This window comes from Phyllobates terribilis, unplaced genomic scaffold, assembly GCF_046119375.1.
Source record: "Phyllobates terribilis strain yellow unplaced genomic scaffold, ASM4611937v1 Scaffold_2__4_contigs__length_985480577, whole genome shotgun sequence".
Classification (NCBI taxonomy): Eukaryota; Metazoa; Chordata; class Amphibia; order Anura; family Dendrobatidae; genus Phyllobates; species Phyllobates terribilis.
Window position 1 is genome coordinate 259,654,233 of NW_027362762.1, and position 14,258 is coordinate 259,668,490.

At 41.9% G+C, this 14,258-nt stretch overlaps 1 protein-coding gene across 1 annotated transcript in view; it reads left to right on the top strand.

Moving 5' to 3' along the window:
- Positions 1-13,668, top strand: part of PIBF1 (progesterone immunomodulatory binding factor 1) — a 191,823-nt gene extending 178,155 nt beyond the window's left edge. Inside the window, exons 17-18 of the mRNA XM_073663967.1 lie at positions 10,899-11,078; positions 13,506-13,668. Of these exons, the coding sequence (XP_073520068.1) occupies positions 10,899-11,078; positions 13,506-13,541 (216 nt within the window). The 3' untranslated portion in view covers positions 13,542-13,668. The remainder of the gene's footprint in view (positions 1-10,898; positions 11,079-13,505) is intronic.
- Positions 13,669-14,258: the final 590 nt, after the last annotated feature.

The following is a 14,258-nucleotide window of genomic DNA, read 5'->3' on the forward strand; positions in this document are numbered from 1 at the left end:
AAAAATCACACATTTGTCTAAATTATTGAACACAATCTTCTAGAAACCTGCAGGGACTGGAGTGAGCTGCGCCCCAAAAAATGCAACATTTGGTAAAAGTTGCATTTTATGAATCTGTCTGAAACATCTGGATAAGTAAAGTGGGCGAGGACAGAAAAAAGAAAACTTAAAAAGTGATGTGAAACTTATCGAAAATAATGCACAAATAATAGTCACTAAATAGGAGCAAATTTCTCCAGACAAATTGAGAAACAGCAGTGATGAATCAGGGCCTCAACTTTTAATGTAGCTTCCCACAATCCCATTAAGGGAGGTATTGCTGGGTAGTCAGCAACAGGAAATAGTGTGTGTTGAAAACCTCTTCCTATGATAGGCCACTATTAATAAGGTTTATAAGGCTGTGATAACAGGCTGCTTACAGTGTAACCATTTTTGTTTGTTTCTTTTCAGTAAATAGTACACATGAAAATATGAAACTTTGTAACATATCTTAGGGAAATCTGCTGCTTTCTTATCCCGAACTGATTATTCATTCTCAAAATACTTCATTTATGGATAAATGATGTCCTCAGTGAATATAGAGCATCCCATTACTGAGATAGGAGATGACAGTTGGTGCTCATAAAGTTCTATGGAGGCATGTAACTGTGGTTTCAGGAGAAGTTGCAGCAAAATGTGTGTGTCTGACTCCTGGTGCACACCCCTCCCCCTTCCCTTCGCCATAGAATTTTAATAGCACCAGCTGTCATCTCCGATCTCAGTAATGGGGAGACTCTGTATGGACTGAAGATTTTACCCCTGAATTAAGACTGAAAGATCAATCGAAGTTGCGAAAAAAGCAGATTGACAGTGAATGTAAGGGGTACCTTGTGCTCTTAATGACAGACAAGCAGGTGTATACTAACATATCATAAAACTAAAATTTGTCATTGTGGGTTACCATGCCTAAGCACTTTTAAAAGTCTAAAGTATATGTTATATTGCTCAAGGCAGTATAGGATTTGTGCTTTGTGGGAATATGATAACATGTCCAGTGCATACACATTGTAAAGATAAGGGGCTACTTGCTAGAAAATGGTTCTCCACTTTTCACGGTTGTTCTTTCCGGCCTAATTATGTCGTTTTTCATCTTGTGAACCTTTACCTGATGTTTAAAATGTGCTTTTTTTACTTATTATGATTGTGTCAAGATTAGAAAATGATAATCATTGCGAAATTTCACAGCAAAAAATAGTCCATTGTTCATACTTGTATAGTTACTTTTCTGCTTCCATGGTAACTTGATAAAGCCATTACAGTTCAGTGGGATCTGTTAGAAAACCGATCCATTTTTATCCATCATAACTTCTATAAATACAGAAGCCAAATTGCTACTGTGAACAGGGCCTAAAACTTATCTTATAGGGAACCTGTCATCTGTTTCATGCTGCCCAAACCACAGTCATGCGTCCACCAGCTATATAAAATTACACATTATTAGGATAACAAAAGGTTCAATGATAAGCAGAGTAGTAATAAAATCCGAATCAAAGGTGAAGACTCCTGCAAAACACCATGGTAAAAAGCACAATGTATGGAGGAGCAAAAGCAGCATATAAATCTAATATAAGTCCATAGCAAAAATTGAACCCATAGTAATAAACCCAGTAGAAAAAAGGACAAAAATGACCAATACTTAGTAAGTGATATGATAAAGAATTCAAAGGAACAGTACATGGTCAGAGAACTGTGGCTTACCCATTACACCCTGTGCAAATCCCACATGTGTACAACCCTGACACTCGTTTCGCGTGGGCTTCCTCAGGGGGACTATATTTGAAGTCTAATTGGGTTATATTGTATGGCCTATAGCCTTTCATTTCAAGGTTTCCTTGACTTTTTCAGTTAAGATTATATTGATTGTGCCCAAACCACAGAGCCTTCTCCCAGCTAGGCTCTAGGTGATTGACCGCTCCCTCGCCTGTCGATCACATACAGCAGTGCTGCAACAAGCTGGCTGGGGAGGTGCCAGATCTTTAAAGGCAGAAGCATCTCAGAGAAATATACTGGGCTGCTACGGTGGAGCCAGGCTCCGACTCATGCCGCCCACAGTTTGGGCAGCATGAATCAGGTGACAGGTTCCCTTTAGGACTTTTAGTTACATTTTCCTAATACGATCATTGCTTGTCAATAATGCCCTTCATGTAATGTATGTGGTGCATTTCATAGTAATGTCATTATATTGCATATATTTACCTGTGTAGCATTCTGCTCACATTTGCTGCTGCCATTTTCCTATTTGTCTAGATCAGTGTTGGTAACGTCACACGTCCTTTCCTAAAGTGCTGTATTTTCGCCAAAAAAAAGTCTTCTTCAAAGACACTTAAAATGAATTTCTTCAGAAATTCTCTGTGCATTCGCTGTTTATTGTGCCAAGAAATGTCTGAGTCATTTCTGAAGTCACCTACGTGTCCTAGTTCAGATGTTGTTTCCGAGGAACTTGGTTACCAGTAGCTTTAGAGAAGAAGAATCCATGGCCACCAGGAGCACACCAGTCACCCTAGATTTGTCAGACATGGCAAACATCACATAGTCGTTGGGTTGAAAGAGGATGTACATTCAACAACTTCAGCTATACTGAAATGATATGATCAGCCATAACATTCACCTTGATTCTCTTGTGACAATGACACTTGTCAAGAGGAAGAATATATTGGGCAGCAAGTGAACAGTTCTGGAAAATGATGTGTTAGAAGTAGAAAAATGTGCAAGCGTAGGAATCTTTTCATCATTGACATGGGCAAATATATGATCACTACACAACGAAGTCTGAGCACCTCCGGAATGACAGGTCTTGTGGTGGTGTTCACTGTATGCAATGGTAGTACCTATGGGAAGTGGTCATAGGAAGAACAGCCAAGGAACTGGCATCAAGGTTAAGGGGCCGCTCAGGTCTCATTGATCTGTGTAGGGAATAAAGATTAGCCCATTTCATCTGATCTTACAAAAAAGTTATTGTAGCACAAATTGCTTAAAATTAACTTCTGCCTGTGATATTCTGGTGTCAGAACATACAACATATTGCTTCTAGCTGCATATGGAGCCTACTAGTCTCATGGTAACCAATGTCTGTCAGCAGAAGTGCTTACAATGGGCATGTGACCATCAGACCTGGGTCATGGGAACTATGGAAGGAGGTGACCTGGTCTTTTCAAGTCACTTTTTCTTTTGACATTGGTGCATGTGCGTCTCTTAAGTGGGGCAGGGTTGGTACCAGGGAGCATTATGGATAGGGGGTGCTGGTGGTAGTGTGGATGCTCTGAGAAATGTCCTGCTGGGAAACCTTGGGTCCTGGCATTCATGTGAATGTTACTTTAACAAGTTTTGACAAGTCTCTCCTTACTGAACATTGTTGCTGATGAAGTACACCCCTCCATGGCATTTGTGTTTCCTAATAGTTGTGGCCCATTTCAGCAGGAAATTATGCCTTGACACACTTCAAAAAATTGCTCACGAACAGTTTGATAAAGAGTTCACAGTGTTGGCAAGGCATCTATCCTATATGCTGGAAAAACCAGTCTGATCCATGGTGGCCCAACTTGTAACTTACGGGACTTAAAGGGATTGTTCCTTTTCATATATAATACATCTCTCACAGCTTTTTATGTTTAAAAAACAAATCCGCTATACTCACCTTCCCCGGGTCCATCAGTTGAGTCTTCACTGCTGCTCCCGCTATGCGGCAATGGCTACGGTGCTGACGTCAAGTTGAGAGCATGGCGCCCAATCAGTGAGCTCAGCAGCTCTGAGCCGAGCATTCCAGTGTAGACAGAACACCATGCTCAGAGCCGCGGAGTGGGTATTCTGTCTACACTAGATGGCTCCGCCCAGAGCCGCTAAGCTCACTGATTGGCTGATGTGCTCTCCATGAAGTCTATGCACTGACCGATCAGAGCTGATTTGACAGCAATGGGGACCTACACAATATTTGGCAGGTGGTATAAATATTATGGCTTATCGCTATCTTACCTGTCTACAGGATAGGTGATGACAGATTGCAGGGGCTCCTACATTCACTAGTATGCAGGATCCCAGTCCCCTTTTTATCTCCTTAAGTACATCCAAGTTAAAGGCATTGTCCGCTTTAAGAAAAGTTTTCCCCATGTGTTAAATTTATTCTAGAAAAACAAGCTGTGTTTTACTCATCCTCATTGAGTCCAGCGCGGTTTCTCAGCCGCTGACCCAGTCTCTGTTGTTCGGCTGCAATGGTGTCGTCACTATGACAGTGCTGCAGCCAATCACTGAGCTCAGCTGCTCTGCACATGTAGTTCAAGGTTGGCTGCTGAGCTGTCGACGTGACAAGACCACTACAGCCAAACAACAGAGACTTAGAAGGCATAGTGCTGGACTCGGGGAGGGTGAGTAAAGCACAGTTTGTTTTTTAGAACAGTTGGAATATATAGGGCTAAATCTTCTGAAAAGGGACAACCCTTGTGAGGAGGAATTGTATGAATTGGAGGTTATGTATAAATTGTTGCTTCATATGATTCAACGTTATGTAAGATGTGGAAATCACCATGTAAGTATGTTGTTTAGCTTATTAACAATTTCCCACATTTATCATTTTCACTCTCTTTGACTTGTATCACTGAGGCGCACACCTCTTAACGGCATCTTTGGATGTCCTTGTGACAGAAATTAAACTCTACACTTGCCATGAGCAGGCACAGATTTGATTGGTTAAAATGCAGGTTAATAGTGTTCTAGAAATGCCCGGCGCCCGCACTGACGTGCTACCAGGAGGAAATAAACTTCCGACAGCCTTGGGCTTTCAGTCATAGAGGCGCGGCTTCAGTCACTGCTCAGTACACAGTGAGTGGCGCCTGTAACCATGCCCCGCCACTGACTGACAGCCGTCTCAGCACTGATGCACTGTAGTGCTGCCTGTCAGTCAGTGCCAGGGTTGTGGTTACAGGCGCCACTCACTGTGTACTGAGCAGTGACTGAAGCCGCGCCTCTATGACTGAAAGCCCGAGGCTGCCGGGAGGAATAAACTTAATTTCCTCTTGGTAATCAGTGCCTGCGCCGGGCAGCTTCAGATCTCTATTAACCGGCAGATTAACCCCATATCTGCAAGTTAATAGCGTTTTTTCACATGACTGGTTCCCTTTAAGCAAATTTACAGTTGGTTTGTGACATCAAAGGCCGTGATAAAAACTGGCCGGCTCACTCTTCTTGGTGGCTGAGCAGAGGGGTTGTCACTAAATGACGTGGGGGCCAGATCCTGAGCCTTTTGGACTTTTAATCATTTACAAAACTGTGTGAATTAAATAAAAATGAAAAGTTCTTTTGCACTAACAGAGGGAACGGCTCTGACCGGCTTTGATGCCATAGTGTCATGTTGAGCTGTGTGTAATGCTCACACGTGTAATCGAATGCAAATTGTTTCCCATGTACAGAAACTTAGGTCATTGTCAGCATCTCATCACTTCACATCAACTCCTCATCGCTCTGCAATCCCTCGAGGGAAACCTGTATTTAGTGAGGAAGTTCACCCATTGTTGCTCATGTGAAAGATACACGGAAATGATTTGTATTACGTCCGTGTGAATTAAGTAAAACACAATTTACTGATGTCCTACCTATGTACCAAAACAAATCCTCTAAGATGAGGTGTTCTGTATCTCACAGTAATCTTTTGATTATTGGTGAGGTTCTTCTTGCCTAAGATCCCGTGACATGAGTACACAGACCACTTGTTAATGTCAAAACATAGCCTGATTTTATCTCTAATGATGGAGCATGTAGCGACCAATATAGTTGTCTGAGCTATTTTCATCAAGCAATTCCGTCTATGTATCCCCCTGGCAACATGACTGCAGAGTTTACGGCTCGGAGCAGCGTGTTGGCATCAGCTATGCCGTCTCTTTAAACAGCTGCTGTGCAGTTGAGATGTTTTAACATGCCGCTGCACATGGCTTACTCATGCAGATGGCTCATGGTAAATACCTAGGCGCAGACTCTCCATCTTGTTAACACTTTGGGGATTACAGATTTGTGTTTATGTGATCGATAGGACTGAGGCACAATAGTAAAACTTTCAGCAAATGATTGTGTTATTGATTTTGATCCCAGACATCACAAGGCTTCGGATTTCCTTTACAAGGTTGTATGAAATCAGAAGAACCATCTGTTTCACGTGAATGGGACTGAGCTGCAGTGCCAGACATGGCCTGTGGGCAGGGGAGGCGCTGTCTCTGATAACAAGCAGACTATTTTTCTAATCTGATATCACCACTTTAGGCCTTTTTACAAAATCTCAGGTTTGGACGGCTGTTTTGTTTTTAGATATTTTTTTGCTTAGCTTTATCATGTTGCATATCTTTAGAAGATAAAAATGGTTCTGAGCCATGTCTTCATTTTATAACAGACCATCACAAAGCAAAGAACTCGTGTGACTGCTACCACTGCCCTTTAGTACACTCCACCTATAAATTCTGCAGAGGTGCTGTGTATATAGAATTTAACCCTCAATACCGGAGCTATTTTGCACATTTACTTATCAAACATCAAAATTTTAGTAATAAAACTTTAACTTTTTCACTCAAGTTGAAAGTATGTACTGCATAATAGACAATGCTAGACATAATAAATAGAACACCTTCCAGTATTTATCGCTTATATAGCACCATCATTTTCAACAGCACTTTGCAGACATCATCATCACTGTCCCCATTCGGGCTCACAATCTAAGTTCCCTACTAGTATGTCTTTGGAGTATAGAGGAAACCCACACAAACACGGGGAGAAGATACAAACTCCTTGCAGATGTTGTCCTGGGTGGGATTTGAACCCAGAACCCCAGCGCTGCAGGCGATCTAGTGCTGACCACTGAGCCACCGTTCATTTTTATTGTCACATGCTAACTCGGCGAAGCATGCATGTGTATACGGGATCGGGGGGATAGCTGTTGGATGAATGTATCTTGACTAAGCCTTGCACCACTACTCTTGCAGGTGACATGCATGGGGCATTTAAATGCTAGCTCACAAGCCTAAGAAAGGTTCATGCAGTGGTTCAGTAAAGTTAGTCATAGTTAGCGGATTATAATGAGGGCAATCTGGGCTACCGCCCGGGGCCTGAGGCTCCGGGGGGGCCCATGGCCAGATTGCCCTCATTATAATGTGTGCGGTGCCAATGCGGCACACACTGGCAGGCAGAGGCGGGGGACCCCCGGACCACTCCACCAGCAGCTGCGCAGGGCCAGGCCAGCACTGCACCTGTTACCTTCCCTGTGTGCTGGCCCGGCCACGTCATGCTAGCAGACATGGCCGCGCATAGGGCCGTATCTCCTAGCTGTGACGCGGCCGGGCCAGCACACAGGGAAGGTAACTGGTGCAGTGCTGGCCCGGCCGCGTCACAGCTAGGAGATACGGCTCTGTGCGCGGCCATGTCTGCTAGCATGATGTCACGCAGTGTGCACCCTGCACTGCTATTTACCACCGGAGAGGAGCTGGAGCCGAGCCGGGGGATGGTGAATGACGTGTGTGTGTGTCACAGTGTGTCTGTGTGTGCAGATATAATTGTGTGATGTCTGTTTATATGTATTTTTGTGTTTCAAATGTGTTTATGTGTGTATGTATATGTCTGTATATGTTTGTGTGTGTGTGTGCGGCCTCCCGCTGTGCATAGATGGCTACGTGCGGCCTCCCGCTGTGCATAGATGGCTACGTGCGGTCTCCCGCTGTGCATAGATGGCACCGTGCAGCCTCCCGCTGTGCATAGATGGCTACGTGCTGCCTCCCGCTGTGTATAGATGGCACCGTGCGGCCTCCCGCTGTGTATAGATGGCTACGTGCGGCCTCCCGCTGTGTATAGGAGGATTATGTGGCAGCTCATATTGTATGTAGGGTTTCATACTGTATATAGGGGGATGTCAGCATACTTAATTGTGCTCAATATTAAGTCATACAATTAATGTAAAAATATTATTATTATTATGTTAATATTGTGCCAAATTAATTTCACGTGAACTATCACATGATCTATCAAGGGGGATCATGTGACATGTCACGTGATACATCAGATGTGTGTGGAGGGGGGGGGCACGCCTTCTAAACTGCCCAGGGCCTTTGCTACTGTTAATCCACCCCTGAAGTTAGTACACCTATGCAAGCTTTTTTTATTGCTCCAAAACACCTAAGTAAAGGGAAGACCTTTGTCAATATTCTTGAAATAAAAAAGTAGTCTGCACCATGGAATTATATAGGTCTGCATAGTAGCGATGTTCACAAAATGTTTTTTTTTTCTAAAAAGGGGTTTCTATTGAAGTTGAACAACAGAAAAATATAATGAAAAGAAAAAATCATACTACATTAAGAATCTTGTAAGTGTAATTGTATTTGAGTGTGCACAGAAAAATCAATAGCAAGTGGTAAAGTCCAAACTGTAAGCACAATGGGAGACTTTTGGGCTGTGTGAGGTGGATCGGACTGTCGTTAACTAATGGTTCTGGTATTCACACAATTAGATAATCGTTGTTTGTAATGAATATTCTTTGTTTATCAAGTGCATTCTAAGCTTATAATGCAACATATAGTAAAAAGAGAAGAACGTGAGAAGTCATTATTTTAACCCCTTCAAGATCTATGACGTATCGGTCCTCATGTGATCCTGCACGTGACAGCTGATCTGATCAGATGTCATGTGCAGCTAACAGCAGCGGGTGGAATTGCGATCCACCTGTGGCTGTTAACATGTTAAATGCCGCTGTCAATCTCTGACAGCGGCATTTAACATCGCCGCGCTGGAAGCTTGTCACTAATTCCGTCTATTGGCCCCCGTCACATGACCGTGGGTCGCCAATGGGTTGTCATGACAACCTGGGGTCTGCAAGAGACTCCTATGGTTGTCATTGGCGGGATGCTATGAGCGCCGCCCTGTGGTCGGCGCTCATAGCAAGTGAGTATTTTTGCTGAAGCCCTGCTGTGTGTAGCACAGGCGATCAGATGATCGCAGCTTCTAGTCTCCCATGGAGACTATTGAAGCAAGTGAGAAGTAAAATAAAAAATATTTTTAAAAATATAAAAAAAAATTTATAAAAGTTCAAATCACCCCCCTTTCCCCCCATTCAAAATAAAACAATAAAAAATATCAAAAATACACATATTTGGTATCACCGTGTTTAGAATCGCCCAATCTATCAATATATAAAAATAAGTAATCCAATTTGTTAAAAAGCATAGCGAGAAAAAAAATCAAAACACCAGAATTACGTTTTTTTGTTTGCCCCAACATTGTACCGCCAATCATTTGTCCTGCAAATCTCTCCCCATACTCTCCTATACAAAGGAGCACTCGCTCTACCAAACACTACTGTGTTTTCTATGAGAGTTACACTGCCAGACATCTCTAGCAGCAGCTTTTCGGAGAAAAAAAAGGACATACCAGATCCTTCTGTTCCCCAACATCATCTATCAAGGGACATTTGAGAGGCCCCTATACTCATTAGCCTAGCAGTTGAACCCATCGATATCTTAACTTTTGGCCAATGTTAATCTAATGTATATGGGGGTCTGATCCCAGAGTCACCACCTGGTTAAACCTTGTTTTGCTGGAGGTGGTCCATATCAGGAAAGTTTCCTAGCCTACAGCTTAGGGAAGGCTGGGTTATCGAATAAAGGGTCATAATTCAATAAAAAACTTTCTGGGGAATGATCAGTCAGTCCCAGAGAGATTATAAATTCTGGGTCTTGATAGAAAGGTTTTTGATACAGACTATTTTCAAAATTGCTACCATGTTTTCTTCTTTTGGATATGTTGACAATAAAACATGGTTACAGATATGGACATGTGTACATTTTTAGTCTTGTGATGGATATATTATAGATGGCTTTTTATTCAGAACCTTTCCTTACTTAAAGGAGTTGTCCAGTGAAAACAAGCTATCACCTATCCAGAGGATAACCAGCTGATCAGTGGGTGTCCTCCTGCTGGGATCTACACCAATCCAGTAGATTAGAGAATTTTTATCTCCATTACAAAATGCTGCAGCTGGACAGATCATCACTCTATCCTTTCTCTACGGTGCTGGCAGAGAAAGGAATGGATAGGGAATGAATTGAGCTCAGGTCGCATGTTCTAACTGGTGCTTCATTCTAATGGAGATAAAAGTTCCCCATTCTGCTGATTTTTGTGGATTTGAGAGGTCAGACATCCAAATCAACAAGTTATCACCTATCCGGTGGGTAGGTGATAAAGGGGTTGTTTAGTGAAAACAAGTTAAGTTAATTTTTTACTTTTATTCACTTGTACTTCTCTTGTTTGCTTCTATTTACTAGAAATCAAACCAATTATTCATTATAATTATCCAATTATAATTTAAAAAGTGTTCTACAGTAATGTTTCATCATTCATGTGACGTAATGTAAATTATCAAAATGAATTCAAGGTCTTGAATGCATACATTATTAAATAGATCTTACACCACATGAGTCTGGTGTACGTACTATCAAAATCCATGTCAGAATGGATTCCTTTTTGAAAGTTTGAGGAAAGCAAGATTGTGGAAGAGGTTTTACAATCTAAACTCTGTCTACACCCACCTCACCTGATTGACAAGCTGCAGCTTGTACTGAGCAGTGGGAGATTTCAGCAGCAGCATGGTAGAGGGGCACTGAGGAGCAGTCAATCAGGCTGGCTGGGCAAATATTGCTCATTACTATTTTCAGAGAATTTTTTTTTACCCTTTGAGAAACATCTTCACCCTCTTAGATGGCAATTGATAAAAATCCACATCTCCTGCCTTTGTAGATGAGACTTGCACTCTTTTATTTCCATGTAGTTCTATCTATAGTTGGCCAGATAATGCTCTAGTGAACCATGTCTCTGAAACTATTTTTTCTGTGATTTCTTTACAGGAGTTGGCTGAAATGAAGCAAGTCTTACTTGGTCTTAGGAATAAGCAACCAGTGGAAGTTTTACCTCGCTCTAGAGAACACGTAAGGAAGCACACAACCAAGGGGAAATCTGCGTCATCACAAGCTGCATTGCAATCTCGCCAGGACGTGAACGTATTTACACCTCAACCAACCGTGTTTGTAAGTGTTTCATATTTGCTTTAATGCTGCTTGTAGTTAATCGTAAACCGCCATTTGTTACATGTGACAGTTTATAGCCGCCATAAAGTTGTAGATTGAGAATTCTTTGTTTATCTGCAATATTTTATGGCTTTATTTGAAGGTTTCATTTCTTCTGTCCCTGACACTTTAGTAAGTAAAACCATTTTTTTTTTTTAGATGAAGAGACCTAAAGCTAATTGTAATCACTCAATTAATTATGGGTTGTAGGTGTGAGTCACTGGACACCATATTTAACCTCAGACATTGGACATATTCCTTTGGAAACATGTGAATCACTAAAAAAATTAAAAGGCTTTAACGGAGTCCCATTGAAAGTGTAAATTGACCTACGAACATATATATATATTTTTTTTTTTTCTATTTACCTTGTCAGTTCCAAAAGAAAATGTACCAGCTATGATGGTCTATGCCTGCTGATCTTAGTTCAGCATCAGTTTCTAAAGGCTGTCAACAGCAAAATACATGGAGATATGTTCTAGAGTAACATATGGGAGGCCGTTGTGCTTTATAACATTGATAAAATGGCTCAAGGATGGATTTAGCAAGTGATCATGACACACAGCATTAAATTAATCTGTTTAGATGATGCAAAGTCAATCAATGAGTGCAGGTTTTGTAGCATCCCAGACGGGCCTAACCTAAATCCAACTCCTCATCTTTCAGCTATACATATCTATAACATTGGACATTGCACTCACAGGTTAATTGATATTACTACATCCATACAGTCAGTTTGGTTTAGTTGATGTGCTCTTTTACTAAACACACATGGATGTTTGGCCAGATTTTAAGACCATTTCCATGTTCTGATCATTAGTTTTATATGGTGCTCCACAGTCAAAACTTATCCACTGTGTAATGTCCAGATCAGGGCATGATATAGTGATCCAAATACCCCAAGGAGACAATCTGTCAGTCACTGCCTTTGTAGAACACCATTATGCCTGGGGTGTTCCTTTATTGTACCATTGCTATTACAAACTCCCTGGCCGGGACTTCACAGAGAATATTGAACGTGTTTTGAGCAGAGCAATATTATGTAAGTTGCTAACACTTTACCCCTGAGACATTTAGCCAAACTAACTGTTCAAACTGGTTTACAGAATCTTCAGTTCTCACATTGCACCTAATATTGGGCAATGCCAATGTTTACAGTTCCAAAAGATCCTGGTCTAAAAACTAGTTCTCTGAAAATCATAAAGTCTTCTAATAGAGATAAATTGGGTCAGAAGTTTCTAGTAGTCATCTTACAGACGGACAAGTTGTATATGTAAAGAGGTTTTCCACTACTTCTACATTTATGGCCTATCCTTAGGATAGGCCATCAATGTCTGATTGGCCAGGATCCGACACTCAGCAACCCCACCGATCAGCTGCTATCTGTGACTTTGGCCACCAGCCGGAAGTCCTTCTTGAGGAGCTGGCCATCTACTTGTAGTGGCCAAGGCTTAGTACTACACATCCGCCTCCTATTCTAATCAATAAGAGGCGGATGTGTAGTACCCTGCAGTGACCACGTCAAGTAGACAGACACCTCCGCAAGTACTTCCGGCGGGTGACTGCCGCCACCATTGACAGCTGATCGGCGGGGGTGCCGGGTGTCGGACCCCAGCCGATCAGACATTGATGACCTATCCTAGGGATAGGCCATGAATGTAAAAGTAGTGGATAACCTATTTAAGTCTATCAATATATAGTACGCAACCAATTAGAGAGATCAATACAAGTGACCCAAGAAATCCAATGTTCCCCAAACTGACTCACTATCGATATTGTATATAATCAGGCTGTGAGTAAATTCTAAAACATAACTTTTAATTAAAGTATTAAGATATACAAACACACACTTGATAAAAAAATTACCCGTAGCTAAACAGGTGAAAAAAAAACAGTGTCCACTCCACAGTGATGGATGGAAATATGACAATTGCCATCATTAATGTCAGACAGAAATGTTTGCTTAAGTTAAACTGACAGTGGTCAGATGCATATGTTCATCAGTCTCACCATCAGTGATTACACACTTAAAATAGTAATTACAGAACCTTCACACCCATTTGTCAATGTCCAGGGGATGTGGTCCTTGTGAAAACATCAATCGTGCATAGGCCTGTCCATCCTTTTCAGCAGGGCTTGGAAGATACCCTATTGGGCCCTAACCACACTGTACTGGCCCTGGTCATCCCAAAGCTCCCACCCTGACTAGGGCTGTCCACATCTGGCTTGCTTTGCGTGACTCCCGACGCGTTTCTTCCTATCAGGATCATCAGGGCAGAAAAGTGCGCATAGCAGATGTAAGAGGGCTATGGTGCCAGTATCCTAGTGGTGGATCTGCTAATTGGCATAGTATCACTTAGTAATCTCATGTATTTTTTATTACTGCAGACAAAGAAGGAAGCTCCAGAATGGTACAAGCGATGAGGAAGACCAATCTATCCACTGAAGCCTTTTATTTCTGTTTTATTTAATCATGTGACGATACTTATTTTTTTACTACTTTGTATTTAAAGCTGCTATGAATTTAATACATTTTATCATATTGTGGCAATTATGTGTCTTGAAGTGAATTTTTGTGGATGCAAAGGACAGTTGTGATAAGAGTATGTTTTCTTACCCTGTATTCATCTGAAAAGGACGAGGGAGGAGCACTGTGAGAATAGCCATCAGCAGCTAATGAGAACACTTCCAGTTTTACTGACTGACTAATGGGGATCTCAGCACAATTCTCGGCCCTCATCTCTTCTTACCTGTCCGCAAAAAAACAGTATTTACCTGCAGGCCTAGTGGTAATCTGCAGGTAAACAACGTTTAAAACGTGCAGTTGTGTAATTGGAAGAGCAGCTGCTGGGAGAAAAAGAAGTTATATTTTCTCTGCAGCTGCTCTCTTGCAGTCATCGGAGCAACACAACCGGGGGCTGTAACTGTCTCTACAAAGCAAGTACGCTATAATCACACCCTGCTCCTTGACTGATATCCAGCTTTGCAGCGTGTGTGCAGATCAGTATATGTCAGTAATCGAGCAGATGGAGTGATAACTCTGCGCTCACTGTAAGGTGAGGGTTGACTGTAATAGCTCCTTGCACTGCCCCAAGAACTGGAAGTGAGTGGCTGCAGAGAGAATATGATTTCATTTTCACC